The sequence below is a fragment of the Schistocerca cancellata genome, chromosome 1 (assembly GCF_023864275.1).
Source record: "Schistocerca cancellata isolate TAMUIC-IGC-003103 chromosome 1, iqSchCanc2.1, whole genome shotgun sequence".
Lineage (NCBI taxonomy): Eukaryota > Metazoa > Arthropoda > Insecta > Orthoptera > Acrididae > Schistocerca > Schistocerca cancellata.
The window spans coordinates 550,855,999-550,874,539 of NC_064626.1; the positions used below are offsets into that span (position 1 = coordinate 550,855,999).

The following is an 18,541-nucleotide window of genomic DNA, read 5'->3' on the forward strand; positions in this document are numbered from 1 at the left end:
ATTATCCTCGTTTTGCTTTTGTTGATGTTCATCTTATATCCTCCCTTCAAGATACCATCCATTCCGTTCAACTGCTCTTCCAAGTCCTTTGCTGTCTCTGACAGAATTACAATGTTATCGGCAAACCTCAAAGTTTTTATTTCTTCTCCATGGATTTTAATACCTACTCCGAAATTTTCTTTTGTTTCCTTTACTGCTTGCTCAATATACAGATTGAATAACATCGGGGAGAGGCTACAACCCTGTCTTACTCCCTTCCCAACAACTGCTTCCCTTTCATGTCCCTCGACTCTTATAACTGCCATCTGGTTTGTGTACAAATTGTAAATAGCCTTTCGCTCCCTGTATTTTACCCCTGCCACCTTTAGAATTTGAAAGAGAGTATTCCAGTCAACATTGTCAAAAGCTTTCTTTAAGTCTACAAATGCTAGAAACGTAGGTTTGCCTTTCCTTAATCTGTCTTCTAAGATAAGTCGTAAGGTCAGTATTGCCTCACGTGTTCCAGTATTTCTACGGAATCCAACCGATCTTCCCCGAGGTCGGCTTCTACTAGTTTTTCCATTCGTCTGTAAAGAATTCGTGTTAGTATTTTGCAGCTGTGGCTTATTAAACTGATTGTTCGGTAATTTTCACATCTGTCAACACCTACTTTCTTTGGGATTGGAATTATTATATTCTTCTTGAAGTCTGTGGGTATTTCGCCTGTTTCATACATCTTGCTCACCAGATTGTAGAGTTTTGTCAGGACTGGCTCTCCTAAGGCCGTCAGTAGTTCCAATGGAATGTTGTCTACTACGGGGGCCTTGTTTTGACATGTAATTTTTTTCCTGTGGCGACACTTGAAGAGCCAGGTCTACGAACCAAATCAACACACAATACAAGCACTGAAAGACAACATCAACCGTGAAGTTGCTGCCATCGATATCCAAACTTACGCCGGGTGTACCTCAATGTGCTTAGACGTGCAGGGGTCACTTTCAGCATCTTCTGCAAAAGTGTTTTTCTCTGTAAGTAAATGTTGAGTCCATATCAGCTCTTTGTCTCTGTTATTTCACTGCATTTTGATTATGCTTACAAGGGCTACTTTTGTCTGCGCCAGGTTGTACAGCTTGGCATATATACCTCAAGCTCAACATTACATTTATGAGTGCAAAATAATTTTATGTAGGCTATAAGTCAAGTGTGTAAACGCTTTCTGGGTATGGGTGCACATTTACGCATATCACAGAACACAGTAATGAGTATACAAGAATTTTAAAAATGCGTTTTATTGGCAGGAAATAAAATGATTACACCAGTTATCATAAAATACAAAAATGTTCCTGGCACTAAGCAAGTTTTCTGGCGAACTCCCACCCCATAGCATAATGAGGCCTACATAGCAGTTTCAATGTTATGTTTCAATGTTTAATAATGTTAATTAAATGTTTGAATATTAATTAAAGGCATATTCATCATAATAGTCTGAGGTGCAATTTGTGCACACAAAAAAATGTTTCCCGTTGTAGAATCGTCATGAGTCCAATTATTACACCAAAGGGAGTAAAGTAGGCCTATCCACATTTTGCCTTGTTCTTGTTTGTAGCAGTTTCATGCCCTTATCTGTCTTTGCACTCACAGAATTAATTATTTGTGCTTGAGATTTATTAGCATTAAAAGGATTTTTAACAATTTCTATTATTTACTATCCTGCGCCCTGATATTTTTAGATTTTGTTTCCAGTTGCTGTTGTCTAAAAGTTTTCTGGACTTCGGACATCATTTAGAAAGGCAATGCAAAATGGTGCGTAGACGTGTCCCAGAGGAACTGCATAAACGTGCCCCATCGACATGTTTGAATTATTTTCTAAATTACAGTTGTTACATTCAGGCTTTTATATTTTACTAATCTAGTCTGTAAAGTAGAATAACCTCCTGTAAACGAACATATTTTTATTTGTTCTCAATTCTGAAAGCTGTGCTCCCTGGAGCGTCGATATTTAAGCAATATGCGGGGGTTGAATGAAAAGTAATGCTTCCACTTTCGTTAACTGGGTTTGGATGGGAATATTTTAATAAATCAAACGCAGAAATAATCGTTAGTATGTGAGCTTCAATTACCAATATTAATTCTTCCACATAACCACCGGCCATTTTGATACATTTCTGCCAACGATGAACAAGTTTTGTGAAGCCGTCACGGAAGAAGTCGACACACTTGTTTCCGCAACCACAGTCTCACAGTTCTCTCAACGTCTTCATCAAAAGCATAATGATGTCCCCGCCGATCGTCTTTCATTATGCAGAACAGATGGAAGTCAGACGGTGCTAAATCTGGACTGTATGGATGATGCCGTACGGTGGTGAGATTCAGTCTCTGAAATTCTGCTGTGGTGGCACGGCAAGTGTGTGGTTTGGCATTGTCATGCTGCAGGAGAACATTTCCCTTTTCCTCTCGGACCATTGTTAGCCGTCATTTCAGAGTTCGCAGCGTTGTGGTGTATGGTTCAAATGGCTCTGAGCACTATGCGACTTAACTTCTAAGGTCATGAGTCGCCTAGAACTTAGAACTAATTAAACCTAACTAACCTAAGGACATCACACACATCCATGCCCGAGGCAGGATTCGAACCTGCGACCGTAGCGGTCGCGCGGTTCCAGACTGGTTGTGGTGTAACGCTCTGAATTTGTTGTTGTTCCACGATCAAGGAAATCAACATGGATAACTCCATCTGCGTCCCAGAAGACTGTGGCCATGATTTTTCGGGTTGAGGACAGCGTCTTGAATTGATTTTTCTGGGGCGAGTCTTTGTGTCGATATTCCATAGACTGACGTTTCGTCTCGGTCGTAACGCTGTACCCATGTTTCGTCTCCTGTCACAATTGAATGGAGAAAGGCGTCACCTTCATTCTCGTAATGCGAGAGGAGTTCCTGGCAAATTTCAAGTCTGTGCGCTTTCATTTCAGGAGACAACATCCAGGGTACCTCTCGTGCACGGGTCTTCCGATGGCCAAGCAAAGCAATAATGTGACCCACACGTTCTTGTGAAATGTCGAGTGTGCTTGCAATTTCCCTCTGAGTGATACGGCGAACGTTCCTGAATCAGTCTGTCAACATTTTGCTTCTGAAACTCGGTGGTTACTGTCACAGGATGTCTCCCGAATGGGGCCTCCCGGCCAACAGTGACATATGATAATTTCATTTCAATACACTGACGTCATTGAAATACGTATAATTTCCCTCCTATAGTACTGATGTCTTGTTATCTCGTTTCTTTCTATTAAAATGTCACTTGCTGTAGAATGCAACGTTTTGCTTGGAAATGACGCAGACCACTGTTTCTTTATGATAGTGTCATTATAAGCATGGTTTCGTGCGGTTCTGGGCGTTCAGAGTCAAAGGTGTCGTTCGTTAAGTCTGAAGATATTAAGGCGGCTTTGAACTCCAAGGGAAATATTCGAATTATCTCAGCCAGGATAATGTCAGTTCGCAAGCATCGATTAGCTGGTTGACGCACGGATGTTTGCGTGCAGAAATTGAGGGATTTCTGATGAAGGTACGAGAACAGGTTATTGCGCTTGAAGTATATCTTGATTGAGCAAGGCATAGATGATAGCTGTAGAAAGTGTTGGGATCAAAAAGAGACTATCACCCATCTACATGGAAGAGACCTTGGCGCCCACGGAATATTTGAGTCAGCGTGATGAGGTCTAAACAGTCCATCAGAAGTTGCGCCAACTTCTTCCATGCTACAGATACTATCTTTGTGCTGTTGATATAGGAACCGCAGCATAATAGCCGATGAAAAAATTGGTTTTAATAGACCTGACATAACAGAGATTGATAAAGCTGAGCACGCTTTATCAGTTTCGCTGTAGTGAACACTCATAATTTGCAAGCCAACAGCATTGAGAAGATGGTCAGTTACAGGAAACTGGCAGATGAGGTAAAAGTCATATGGAAACGTAAGTCAGTACACATCATCTCTGTGGTGATATCGGACATCGGAGTTGTCCCAAAACAGACTGCAACTGCAGAAGGCAGTTGTGCTGAAATTTCTTGGGGAGTAGTAGTTAATTTACTGATAACTTGTCAAATTAACTGTTGTCATTATATCAGTACCATGTAAAAGTGAGCGAGCCAATAAGTAAAATAATACCATCACAGTGATGACTGACGATGACGATCAGTATTTTGCTCCTGTAATCAATTAAGGAATGTTGCCAGATGACACAAGCGAAAAATGAACAGATATAGGCAGCCATTGACTGGAATATAGGGCAGAGAACTGCAGAACTTGCTCATAGTCAACTAGGCCTAAACGTCGAATTAAGAAGAAGAAACAGAACGAATGTGTACGTCTTGGTTGTTCTGGAGTCAGGCGCGCAAAGGTAAATAACATGCATCCCTATTCGAACCCGAACCTTATGGCCCGTTTTGATGGGTCACCGTGAGATACGGTAAAGTGAGGTATGTCTCCTTCTCGCGTCAATGTGCGTCGTTTTTGGGTTACTGTCGCGAGTGCTTGTGCTGGCTGATGTAGATGGCCACGGAAATCCGAAGAGAGAGAGGTTGAAAATCTCTATCAGCTGTTACCGTTTTCCTCCCAAACAACACCAAAGGAACCGCCGAAATTTATGAGGGTATCATCAGCAACAGCAATAACGACAACAATAATAGAATTACAAGAAGCCACGCTAAGATATACTGTGAAAATGAAAATGTTAGAGTTTCGACGCAGAATGTTGGACAGTCTGATGATTAGCAATTGACCGCCACCAGTTCTCCTTCCCTGCCCACGAAGCCTTAGCGCCCTAAGTACGGAAGAGAAAAAAGTAAATCAGAACTACAGAAAACTGCTGTGTGATAAGCTGCAGTTTAAATACGCTTCATATCTAATGAAACGGCGAGTGATTTGAACAGTCATAACTCAAACTGCCTACCTTCATTGGTGGTGGTAAAACTAGAATTCTGGTCCTTCAGTGAGGGACAGCTTTGCCGAAATGTCAGCACCCCCCAGTCAGGAAGCTTTTACCAATGACATCATCCACTGTCGGACAGCGTACTATGGTCTTTCGGAGTCAGCACGCGACACAAAATGTGTTAATGTTCAGTTTATTGCGGTTTAGAAGGAATATTTTATTAAGAACATTTAATACACATACACAAGCGAGAGTGCGAACATATCGAAACCCAGAAATACGGTAACATTAAAAGCAAAGAAATACATATAGTTTAGAGAATAAACACGAGTCACCAATAACATTGTAGCGCACAATGTAATTACACCTCTATCACATTTTATCACTCCCCCTCCCACTCCCGCAAATTCCAACGTTATTTTCTATGGAAACAGACTTGGCGTCCAGACGGAGGGGTAGCCGCTTCTGCCAAGTCTCTCGTAGCATTATCAGTCGTTTTTCCCGGCGTCCGCTGTGGCTTGTCCAGTTTGCAGGTACCGGCATAGGAGGGGCGCAAAGATTTTAGGCGATTATTGGAGATCATAGTTGAGGTCCATTAAAACCGACCTTAACGTGTGTGCTTGTCTCTACTAATAACGGTATATAGTCCGTCATATGGTGGTTGCAGCGGCTTACACAGGTCTGACAGGAACTTGGTTAAATTTCTAGAGGTCAACGAAAATGAAAGGGCTGCGATGGTGTGCACGAAATTATTGAACGAAGTATGATCCCTCAATAAGGTAGTTAGGCCTGTTGCCGAAGAATTCACTGGGCAGTCGAATTTGTTGACAGTAAACAAATTGTTCTGCTGTGACATTAAGACCGTCTTTGACAGAAGTGCAGAGACCCCGTAAGACAACTGAGAGAGTTTGTCCAACATTGTGAATCACAGTATCACAGCCGGCCGGAGTGGCCAAGCGGTTCTAGGCGTTAAAGTCTGAAACCGCTCGAACGCTACGGTCGCAGGTTCGAATCCTGCCTCGGGCATTGATGTGTGTGATGTCCTTAGGTTAGTTAGGTTTAAGTAGTTCTAAGTTCTAGGGTACTGATGATCTCAGAAGTTAAGTCCCATAGTGCTCAGAGCCATTTGAACCACAGTATCACACAGCTACCTTTAACTGGCAGTTCAAATGCTCAATTAAGCCATTTGCTGCTTTGTGATAAGCTGCAGTTTGAATACGCTTCATACCTAACGAAACGGCGAGTGATTTGAATAGACATAAGTCAAACTGCCTGCCTTCATTGGTGGCGATATTGAATGGAACTCCGAAACTAGCTATCCATCAGCAAAAGGGTGTGGTCGCACCTGATTCGGCGAATGGGTGAAGTGGTCAGTGGCATTTGGACAGTAGTGTATCCTTCAGATAACGCTAATAGTCAAATATGTCTATTTGTACAAGTTAGAATGACTGGTTCGGTGGAACAAAAGTACCAAGGCGTGTCCTGATGGGATGGGTGATCTTATTACATTGACAGGCTACACACTGGTGCACAAAAGCTTTGCAGTCTCTGTCCATAATCAGCCACACAAAATTCACGTAATCACCCTTGACGTACTCTGGACCCTAAGTTGGGACAAATCATGCAGCAACGTAATTGCCTGTTGAGGAAAGTTCATTTTTGCAAATGGGTGCGCCTGTTATATAGAAACATCACAATACAATATTGTTTGAATGAGTTGTATGTATGTGACGAAGTGGTAAACCAGTTGGATGTAAAAGTCAGTCTTGCAACTCACTGTTGAGTTGTGCCGAAGCAAGTGCTCCGTAGTAGACTTACCTACATGGGATAGGGTGTCTTCTAGTGTACCGAGTGTGGACAATATGACACTATTTATTCCAAGTGCTGTAGTTGAAGTGGCAATGCTTTCTTTAGTCTCTGCCGAAAAACATAAATTAGCTGCTTGTGATCAGTGAAGCTGCTTGTGATCAGTGAGACCAGCATAAACTGGCAGCCTTCAAGCATATTGAGGAATTTCTTTACGATAGCTGACGCTACATGTAACTCACGGTTGTATGTTGACCAGCTTTGTTGAAACAGAAGTAGCTTGACCAAAGGGTTGCCGTTGTTGGTTTGTTTGTTGTTGATGTGCAGCACCTATTGCAGCTGCAGACATTTTAACCACCAAAGATAGAGGTGCTTGCAGAACAGAATGTGCTAAAAGTGCAGCCTCAGTGATCAGTGATAGATGTCTTCACGTTATTAAAGGAAGTTTCTCCTTCGTTATTCCACTGTAATTTGTCACTTTGTTTCGGTGAACGTCGTAAGAAATCATTCAGTGTAGCGGGAAGCAGTGCGTGATAGCAGACGAAACGGCGATAAAGAGTTAGCCAGACCAAGAAATCTTTGCAATTCTCAGATTGTTATGGGCTGTAGGAAGTTGTTTATGGCTTCTATCCTCTCCTGCGGTGTCCGCATTCCTTGCGCGTTAACGGTATGACTCAGGAATTAAACTTCTGATGCTCCAAAAACCATCTCGATGAATTGATGAGTAAACCGTGCGAACGGAGGTAAGTGAAGATTTGTCATAAATGCTCCAGATATTCTGTTTTGGAGCTGTAAATTACCAAAAAAATCGTCAGTATTGATGTAGTAGAAGTCGAGGTGACGTATGACTTCGGCTGTAAAATACTGGAATGCTTGTGCTGCGTTGCACAATCCAAAAGGCATCCCAGTGAACTCTAATGGGCCAAATGGAGTACAGACTGCGGTCTTAGGTACGTTTCCCAGAGCAGTGGGTATTTGGTACGAAGCTCATACCAAGTCTGTTGTGGGAAAGAGATGTTTATTGTGAACATAGAATGAGAAATCTTAAACATGCTGAATAGAATATCACTCGGGAATTGTTCTAACGTTAACTTGCCGGTAATTACCGCATAGGCGCTATCAGGTCGTCTTTGTGTAACGAAATTTTTTGGAGAGGGGAGACTGGAATTGTGGCAGAAATACAACAAAAATAATCATTGAAAGATTGCTTGATTAAACAGAGCATTTGAAAAGTTTGTTGTTATACTTGTGTTCCAATGACATCAAGAACGTGTGATTGTGGGGTTGTCTTTGTTCTTGATCACTCTGGCCTCCACGACTCAAGGATAACTTTGAGACAAAAACATATGTTTATGCTAGAACAGTTTCCAAACATTACACTTCAGTAATTAGTTCTGCAGTGATATATAAAATTTAGTTAATTGCTTATACGTATCTTAGTTCGGTGTAACTCGGAGTAATCTGCTTCCTGCCGCTGCTGCTTACGTCGTCGTCCTGGTCCATTTCATCTGCAAACTGGATCTAGTTACGTGAATTCCATGAAATAATCCAGGTACCATGACGTTTAATAGTGATTTATTAATGACAAACTGCACAGCTTCTTGGTGGGAGCTCCCTCCGCATAACAGGCTACAGAGTCACAAAACTGTATACAACAATTGTATTATTACACACTGACTTACGACACAGTGGCCTCGTCTGTTAACTGTCTCCAAGCGAGCTTTTCTGAGCCTTCGGCTCCCCCTATTTATATGTTCTTAACAGTGAAGTTAACAAAACAATAGTGCAAATTTATAAAAATAACAATTAAAAGTGCAAAGTTATTCATAATAACTATACACAAAACCTTTCGTATTGATGCATAGCCCAAACTGGTGTATACAATACAAAAGATTTTTACATAAGATATACATTGCATTATACAAAACAGTGAAAAAGAACAGTGGCAACCTAATTTTTCTTAATTATGGCTTAATTAGTGAATGCAAAATAATGCTAGCATATATTGGACGAACATGAAATACAAGGAAACAAATGAAACAATAATTTTTATGAAATTTAATGTATTATACGAAATCACTTATTATATAGAATCGGAATTACGAAACTTTCAGTGAATTGCCTCTTCGGAGAGTATTTCATTAAGAGTATCGAAAAAGGAATGTAAAACAAAGGGTTGTTGTATTTCATTTGGAAATATGTAGAGAGGCGATGCCCGACTACTGTTCGGTGGACGACAGATCCCTATGGTGAACATAAAGAAAATTTATTCTTCGCTACATTCAATTTCTCGGGTGGTAGTTGACGAGATCGACGGTGAGTTGGTGGTTCTGGCGTGGTAAAACTGTAATGCATTCCTAAGTGTTGGACAGCCAGCCGGCCGGGGTGGCCGAGCGGTTCTAGGCGCTACAGTCTGGCACCGCTACGGTCGCAGGTTCGAATCCTGCCTCGGGCATGGATGTGTGTGACGTCTTTAGGTTAGTTAGGTTTAAGTAGTTCTAAGTTCTAGGGGACTGATGACCATAGATGTTAAGTCCCATAGTGCTCAGAGCCATTTGAACCATTTTTTTTGTTGGACAGCCATTAGTATGGATAGCTGGAGTTATCTCTGGGAACTGTTTAAGAATTTCTAAATAAGGAGAATCACCAGTGACCGTGCTTATGGCAGTGTTGTCTGCACAGCGTAAACGACGCTAAGTTAGTAGTTCTATGGAGAAGCAGCTGTGGCGAAGATCCGATAGAAGACTGTAAAATGATAAAGTCTGCTCCGAGGCTGGGATATACTAAGTCTACCACCATTGCCACATAAACTCATGACGTAGGCTTAAGTACAGTGAGAGTGTCACGCGACCAGGTATCTTAACTGTTGAATCATTGACAGCAGAGAGGCCACTGTAATAATTGTGGCGACGTGGTTGAGACGATAGGTACACAGATGCGTCGGCACATGTGTCCCCTAAAATCTGTGTTCTGTGGGACAGTCGATGGCTGCCATCTGAGAATCCATTGCCGTCATTACTGACTTCTGATTATATTTTCCAACTCGCACGAATAGTATTTTCGAGCTTCGGTACCAAACCATCAGTGGTATCAGCATAACTTTGCAGCTGAAGGTGGACGCTGCTGGCTTGTCCTCAGTGATTAGTGGCGCTGTGACTCGGAGCTGCACTGTTACGGTTGAACAGAGACGACTTGTGCGATAAGGTCAGCAATCTTGTGCTTGTAATGAAGCGAGTGTGGGCATACGGCTGTAACACAAGCGGACAGATACATCTTGTATGGGCTTCGAGCTCGGTGGCGCATACCATCTGTGCGTTCGACGGTAGGTGCGTCAGCCAGATGTTTCGTAGAATATCTTCATTTTCTGCATTGCTTGCTGGGGTCCATAGACGACGCAGCAATTGTAAAGGAGTAACTTTTCTAATCGTTTGGCTTCAAATTGCGACTTGAGCGATTGATTAGAGAATTTTTAATGGCAGCGTACTTATCAGTGCTTGGTGGTGAGGCCAAAATATCCTACATTGCCATGGCCATGTCCTCATTGAGTGTGGTGACAACATTACCTTACTATACTTGGTTTCGTCGAAGGTTATGTAGGCTAACACAAACTGCCTTTGTGCAGACCAGAGAACAAAATTTTGATGTCCCAACGGTGATGGTTTGATGGTTTAACTGTGATATGGGTATCGAGTGCGTTTGTAAGCACATTCAGGCAACGTCGGATACTGCAGTCTAGATAGTTATGATTCAGTGTGCAGAAGATGCGTGGCACGGTGTTTTCGTATTCGGTTTACGAAGCGGCACTACTCCAACGTTAGTAGTCGCAAAAAATGTTGCGTTCTTAGTAGGAATACTTTATTAACAACCTTTAATGCAGACGAGAACGACTCGAGAACCTAAACATTATAGCATTAAAAGCAAAGAAATAAATATGAGAATAGAGAATAAACAGCAGTGAGCGATAAAATCACAGCACGTAATAAAACTACACTCCTGGAAATTGAAATAAGAACACCGTGAATTCATTGTCCCAGGAAGGGGAAACTTTATTGACACATTCCTGGGGTCAGATACATCACATGATCACACTGACAGAACCACAGGCACATAGACACAGGCAACAGAGCATGCACAATGTCGGCACTAGTACAGAGTATATCCACCTTTCGCAGCAATGCAGGCTGCTATTCTCCCATGGAGACGATCGTAGAGATGCTGGATGTAGTCCTGTGAAACGGCTTGCCATGCTATTTCCACCTGGCGCCTCAGTTGGACCAGCGTTCGTGCTGGACGTGCAGACTGCGTGAGACGACGCTTCATCCAGTCCCAAACATGCTCAATGGGGGACAGATCCGGAGATCTTGCTGGCCAGGGTAGTTGACTTACACCTTCTAGAGCACGTTGGGTGGCACGGGATACATGCGGACGTGCATTGTCCTGTTGGAACAGCAAGTTCCCTTGCCGGTCTAGGAATGGTAGAACGATGGATTCGATGACGGTTTGGATGTACCGTGCACTATTCAGTGTCCCTTCGACGATCACCAGTGGTGTACGACCAGTGTAGGAGATCGCTCCCCACACCATGATGCTGGGTGTTGGCCCTGTGTGCCTCGGTCGTATGCAGTCCTGATTGTGGCGCTCACCTGCACGGCGCCAAACACGCATACGACCATCATTGGCACCAAGGCAGAAGCGACTCTCATCGCTGAAGACGACACGTCTCCATTCGTCCCTCCATTCACGCCTGTCGCGACACCACTGGAGGCGGGCTGCACGATGTTGGGGCGTGAGCGGAAGACGGCCTAACGGTGTGCGGGACCGTAGCCCAGCTTCATGGAGACGGTTGCGAATGGTCCTCGCCGATACCCCAGGAGCAACAGTGTCCCTAATTTGCTGGGAAGTGGCGGTGCAGTCCCCTACGGCACTGCGTAGGATCCTACGGTCTTGGCGTGCATCCGTGCGTCGCTGCGGTCCGGTCCCAGGTCGACGGGCACGTGCACCTTCCGCCGACCACTGGCGACAACATCGATGTACTGTGGAGACCTCACGCCCCACGTGTTGAGCAATTCGGCGGTACGTCCACCCGGCCTCCCGTATGCCCACTATACGCCCTCGCTCAAAGTCCGTCAACTGCACATACGGTTCACGTCCACGCTGTCGCGGCATGCTACCAGTGTTAAAGACTGCGATGGAGCTCCGTATGCCACGGCAAACTGGCTGACACTGACGGCGGCGGTGCACAAATGCTGCGCAGCTAGCGCCATTCGACGGCCAACGCCGCGGTTCCTGGTGTGTCCGCTGTGCCGTGCGTGTGATCATTGCTTGTACAGCCCTCTCGCAGTGTCCGGAGCAAGTATGGTGGGTCTGACACACCGGTGTCAATGTGTTCTTTTTTCCATTTCCAGGAGTGTATAATGAGCTACATCTTTATCACACTTAAAGTTCATTGTATCACCACTGTCTACGACAAACAGTCATGAAACACTATAGAGTAGCATTTCGATAGCTGCAGCGGCGCTAGCGCTCCAAGCGGCTGTGACGACATTTAGTAACAGAAGAATGGCTCGAATATCAACTGAAAAACTGCTATTTGTAATGCTGTTACTTCCATATCTACCGGTCACTAAACGGGGTAGTGGTTTTTCCAATACGTATAGGGAAATGTAATTAAACGAATACCCACTTCCTGCCAATGTTAACATATAATAATAAACCTGAGTGCATTATAGTATGTACCGTTCACAGTAGCACAGTGGTAATCGTAGCATTCGTTGAAAACCCTTTTAGACGAGAAATGTATTGTAGCCTGAGGTGTTTTCAAATCCACAGAAACTTAATCGGTGAGTGCGGCATGAACTTCTTGCTGCTTTTGCCGATTGTAGTCCGTTTCACTAGTTTCTTTGCAGATTTGACTCATTTTATTACATAGACACCATTTTTATATTCTTGGAGTTAAGCAGCTACTTCTTCTTACAAACTGTTTTTGGCCTTGTCCTTCCTTCTATGTTTTGCGTGTGCCTATCATGTACATGTGTTCTGCTTCCCAAGTTTCAAAAAATATATATTTTCAAGATATCTTTCCTGGACGTGACATTATTATTATGTTAACAAAAAAATGTTCAAATGGCTCTGAGCACTATGGGACTCAACATCTGCGATCATCAGTCCCCTAGACTTAGAACTACTTAAACCTAAGGACGTCACACACACCCATGCCCGAGCCAGGATTCGAACCTGCGACCGTAGCAGCAGCGCGGTTCCGGCCTGGAGCGCCTAGAACCGCTCGGCCACCGCGGCCGGCTTATGTTAACAGATTATATACATTTTTGTTGCAATTTGTAGCTACACAATAAGCTGCGAAAAAGACATCATTTGCATTTTCAATGTGCTTCTACACTTCATGCAGTATGTTTATACATGCCAGCTTCCTGACTGTAGCGAAGACAACTGGGAGTTCCGTGACTCATTGTGTTCCACGCATGTATCATCCTCGTGTAACGCAAGAGGTTGTCCCGGTAGATGGCTCTGCCAATTCGTTGCTAATTTCTAAATGGTCCTCCATGTTGCGTTTGATTATAGCTGTTCTGAAAAAATAGACGGTGCAGTTAAATTTTTTAAACCGGTAACAATTTTTCCAATTTGAAGTCAGTTTTCGTGCCCTGAAGTGTCATAATATTTTTAAAAAATTGTTCAAATGGCTCTGAGCACTATGGGACTTAACATCTGAGATCATCAGTCTCCTAGAACTTAGAACTACTTAAACCTAACCAACCTAAGGACATCACACACATCCATGCCCGAGGCAGGATTCGAACCTGCAACCGTAGCGGTCACCCGGTTTCAAACTGAAGCGCCTAGAACCGCACGGCCACTCCGGCCGGCGTCATAATATTAGAAGTGCCTTTTTTACTATTGTTGCTTTTACTGTCAACACACTCCCACATTCCATCTCCCCCCTCCCAAATCCCTCTTACACACACCACACACTAATCTTTTCTTTTTATGTAAACAAAATTTTCATATTACATCATGACTAATATATTTCAATGTCTTTCTGTAGAAAAAAAGTCGTGAAGAGAGCAAAGGAGCTGGCAGCGGTGTGGAAATTCTAGTCAATGAACCGTACGATGATGGACCCGGTGGGAAAGGACAGTACACGCACAAGCTCTACCATGTCGGCAGCCACCTTCCAGGTAAGCAACGTCTTTCGTTCTGCACTGGACGTAATTGACAGACATCAGTATTTTCCAGCTAAGCCGCACTAGATAGATGCAGGTGACACTTTGCAGTCTGACGGCCATAATAGTTGAGAAGATAGATCCTTCTGGGCCCATTTGACTTTGTCTGAAAGCATTCAAAGCAGCACTGTCAGGGTTGCCACAAGTTCTGGATCAGGGAAATTAGGAAATTTCAAACATGTCAAGAAAATCAGGTAAATTTGGAAAAAACACTGGAAAAATCTTGTTTTTATCTCAGCAGATTAAATCGTTTGTTTATTGAGATGTCACGCATCGTCGCTGGTCGGGCACAGCTGAGTATGTGCACCGCTTCGCTACTCTCTCATTCTGCTTCTTCCCTTTCTACCATTCCCCTCTGATTGCAGTCAGTGCTGCACCACTCCTTTCCGCTAGCCTAGCTGCTGTCGACGAAAGGCAGGGAGACATGAGGAGCCATTTATTTGGATCTGATTTTCAGAGACTGCTGACACAGCAGTTGGAGCTGCCATCATGTGTCCATGTGTTGTTTCTAAGTAGTTGTGTGAATGAGTGTGTGCTCTCGTTTTCTGACAAAGGCTATGGCCAAAAGTTCAGATGTGAGAGTGTGGTAGAGTTTTCTACGTGCCTCAGGAATCATCTTTACGGTAAGTTGCTATCTATCCTCATTAGTATTGATTCTCAGAGTATTTGCGCACGTTATCTGTTGCATGGATTGATCACCACAGTCTCATTTCATCAACATGGTGCCTGTGACACGTGAATAGCTGTCCACACGACTGGACTTCCACGGCCAGAACTACAGGCCATTTCTGTGGGTATCTCTAACGGATCGGGTATGCCGATCTGAAGCCCGCTAATGTGCGGATCTAGTCTCACCGATCTGCTCGCAGGCCTGCTCTGTTTCTGTGTGGCGTAATGTTTTTGGATTTTTGTGGTTTATCCATGGGCCTAGGATTGCGATGCTCCACGGCAGGCTAGAGGCCATGGGTGAGGATTTCAGGAATTGCGATTGTCTCACCGCAAGTATGTTGTACAGTGTGACGTTTTATAGACATTTTATTTGTTCTAGTACCTTTTGGCACTTAAAAAGTAGTTTACATTTTAGAAAGTATAGACAATAAGAAGAAGAAAATTGTGTCAGTCGCTGGTGGTTTGTACGCTGTGTACTCTTATATTTATCAGAACAAAAATCACAAAATACCTGTAAAATAGTAGATATTACACAATGGGTAATAGCCGACAATAGCGAAAACCAACATTTTATTGGTGGCCACCTACACTGTTGGTTTACCCAATTCTTGTCTGCCTTATACACTTCTTTCAAGACGCCTTCTTTTTCCTGTGGTTATTCTGGAACCAGTGAAGGTACTTAAATCTGTGTTGTGACTCCTGTGAAATTCGTATTTTTGTCACCAAATGTGTTTCGTTTTATTGAAATAAATCAGTGGTCTTAATTAAAAACACACGTAACATTTGGCTTGCTTTCTCCATCTAAAAGATGTGGATGTTAGTACTCAAGACATTTCGAAACACAGACAGCCTATAATTTTTGTGTCAACTTATGTCTGTACTTACTCGTGAGATCCCAAAATTTGTTAGGCAAAAATGCTAAAACTTGGCTCGAAATCAGAGAAATATCAGGGAATTTCACTTGGGGAAACTTGTGGCAACCACGACTGTATTTCATATTTCTTTCTACCTTACATAAGTAGTAGAACATTTTAGTCGTATGCAACTGACGTTAAGTTTAAAACGTGGTTATGTCATTGCATTGTCACTTTAGCCGTATATGAAAGTCATCGTGGCAGCCACCTATCGTTTAATAGTAAAGTTTGAACCTGATTGAGCATAGCCAATAATGTGATTGCACTCTCTCCAACAATGTGGTTGACTGCAGAATGCAACTTCAGTTTGATTATCAACTTAAGTATGTGCAAGATAACCCTGAAAGAGTAGTTCGGTGTGGGGCGGCGGAGGGGTGAAGTGTACTGCGGTAGTCGTCGTGAGGTTGTGGACTACTTAATTTTACTATATGTTGTGTGAATTGGCTTATTCAACAGGTGTGCTACCACCTAACGGGATTTACGCCAGTTGCCAAGCCAATGGAGTGTGCTACCATCTAGTGGCATTGATCTAGACTTGTAGTTCAGTGGTAAGGCCTAGCTGTGCACGTCACGACCTATGCACATTGTTTATCTGATTCGCATGTATTTCACCCATAAGGCAATAATGTCATGCCAGTCGCGCATGCGCAGAAGCTATTAAAACGTGCACAACTGACGGTGTGCTCGCGCCCCAAGTTTCACCGAATCTAGAGAGGCAGCAATGTGGCATAGCGCGATAGAAGTGCCGTATATTTCAGATTTCTGCATCTATATTATTTTTAACAGCATTCAAAAGAAAGGAAAAGCAGTAAATCTGCAAGGTGTTATAAGTTTAGGTGTTCAAGTGCTCTTACACAGCAGCCACTGCTGGTCCAGTGGATGTTGTTGTTGTGGTCTTCAGTCCAGAAACTGGTTTGATGCAGCTCTCCATGCTGCTCTACCCTGTGCAAGCTTCTTCATCTCCAAGTAACTGCTGCACAATACATCCTTCTGAATTGGCTTAGTGTATTCATCTCTTAGTCTCCCTCTATGATTTCCACCCTCCATGCTGCCCTCAAATACTGATTTGGTAATCCCTTGATGCCTCAGAACATGTCCTACCAACTGATCCCTTCTTCTAGTCAAGCTCTGCCACAAATTCCTCTTCTCCCCAATTCTGTTCAGTACCTCCTCATTAGTTACGTGATTTACTCACCTAATTTTCAGCATTCTTCTGTAGCACCACATTTCGAAAGCTTCAATTCTCTTCTTGTATAAACTATTTATTGTCCATGTTTCACATCCATACATGGCTACACTCCATACAAATACATTTAGAAAAGACTTCCTGATACTTAAATCAATACTCGATGTTAACAAATTTCTCTTGTTCATAAATGCTTTTCTTGTCATTGCAGGTCTACATTTTATATCCTCTCTACTTTGAGCACCATCAGTTATTTTGCTCCCCAAATAGCAAAACTCCTTTACTACTTATCTACTACTTTAAGTGTCTCATTTCCTAATCTAATTTCCTCAACATCACCTGATTTAATTATACTATATTTCATTATCCTTGTTTTGCTTTTATTGATGTTCACTTTTCAAGGCACTGTTCATTCCGTTAAACTGCTCTTCCAGGTCCTTTGCTGTCTCTGACAGAATTACAATTTCATCAGCAAACCTCAAAGTTTTTATTTCTCCTCCATGAATTTTAATTCCTACTTCAAGTTTTTCTTTTGTTTCCTTTACTGCTTGCTCAATATACAGATTGAATGATATTAGGGATAGACTGCAACCCTGTCTCATTCCCTTCCTAACCACTGCTTCCCTTTAATGCCCCTCGACTCTTATAACTGCCTTATGGTTTCTGTACAAATTGTAAATAGCCTTTTGCTCCCTGTATTTGGCACCTGCCACCTTCAGAATTTGAAAAAGAGTATTCCAGTCAACATTATCAAAAGCTTTCTCTAAGTCTACAAATGCTAGAAACGCAGGTTTACCTTTCCTTAATCTATCTTCTAAGATAAGTCGTAGAGTTAGTATTGCCTCACGTGTTACGACATTTCTGCGGAATGCGAACTGATCTTCCACAAGGTCGGCTTCTACCAGTTTTTCCACTCGTCTGTAAAGAGTTCGTGTTAGTATTTTGCAGCCGTGACTTATTAAGTTAATAGTTCGGTAATTTTCACACCTGTCAACACCTGCTTGCTTTGGGATTGGAATAATTATATTCTTCTTGAAGTCTGAGGGCATTTCGCCTGTCTCATTCATCTTGCTCACCAGATGGTAGAGTTTTGTCAGGTCTATCAATAGTTCTAATGGAATGTTGTCTACCCCCGGGGCCTTGTTTTGACCTAGATCTTTCAGTGCTCTGTCAAATTCTTCACGTAGTATCATATCTCCCATTTCATCTTCATCTATGTCCAGTGGATAACTCGTCAAAAACCAAACACGCGTGAAGCATGAAAACAGGAATTATTCCCTTGTGAAAATCGTAAGGGACTACAGCACATCACCGTCGATTGTGAGATTGTAAAATTTATTCATGCTTCTGAAATCTGTTGATCTTACGTTGAGTCGAGTTTATTTGTGCTGTAGATCCACACTGTGTACATCAAAATTCACGAAAAGCTGTATCACTGGTTTCTCTGAAACTAATTTAGTTGTGGGATCGACAGTTGTGTGCTTTCTTTAGCCCCTTATGGATTTCACGCCTCATTTGTATTCTAGTCAAGTGACCATGTTGGTAGACATTGCTACTTGAGTTTACTCATTTCAGCAAACGGCTCGTTGTGATTGGATTGGATTGGATTGGATTGTTTGGGGAAGGATACCAGACACCGAAGTCATCTGTCTCATCGGCTTAGGAAAGGACGGGGAAGGAAGTCGGCAGTGCCCTTTCAAAGGAACCATCCCGGCATTTTCCTGAAGTGATTTAGGGAAATCAAGGAAAACCTAAATCAGGATGGCCGGAGTTATTTACTGTCCGGAAAACGGCTTTTGTGTACAGTGTAAACATGAACTATGTTGT

At 42.9% G+C, this 18,541-nt stretch overlaps 1 protein-coding gene across 5 annotated transcripts in view; it reads left to right on the forward strand.

Annotated features, from left to right (window-relative positions):
* Window positions 1-18,541, forward strand: part of LOC126180278 (protein retinal degeneration B) — a 589,076-nt gene that overhangs the window by 323,892 nt on the left and 246,643 nt on the right. For all 5 annotated transcript variants that reach the window (XM_049924680.1, XM_049924684.1, XM_049924682.1 and 2 more), the window contains one exon: window positions 13,768-13,900. In XM_049924680.1, coding sequence (XP_049780637.1) covers window positions 13,768-13,900 — 133 coding nt within the window. The remainder of the gene's footprint in view (window positions 1-13,767; window positions 13,901-18,541) is intronic.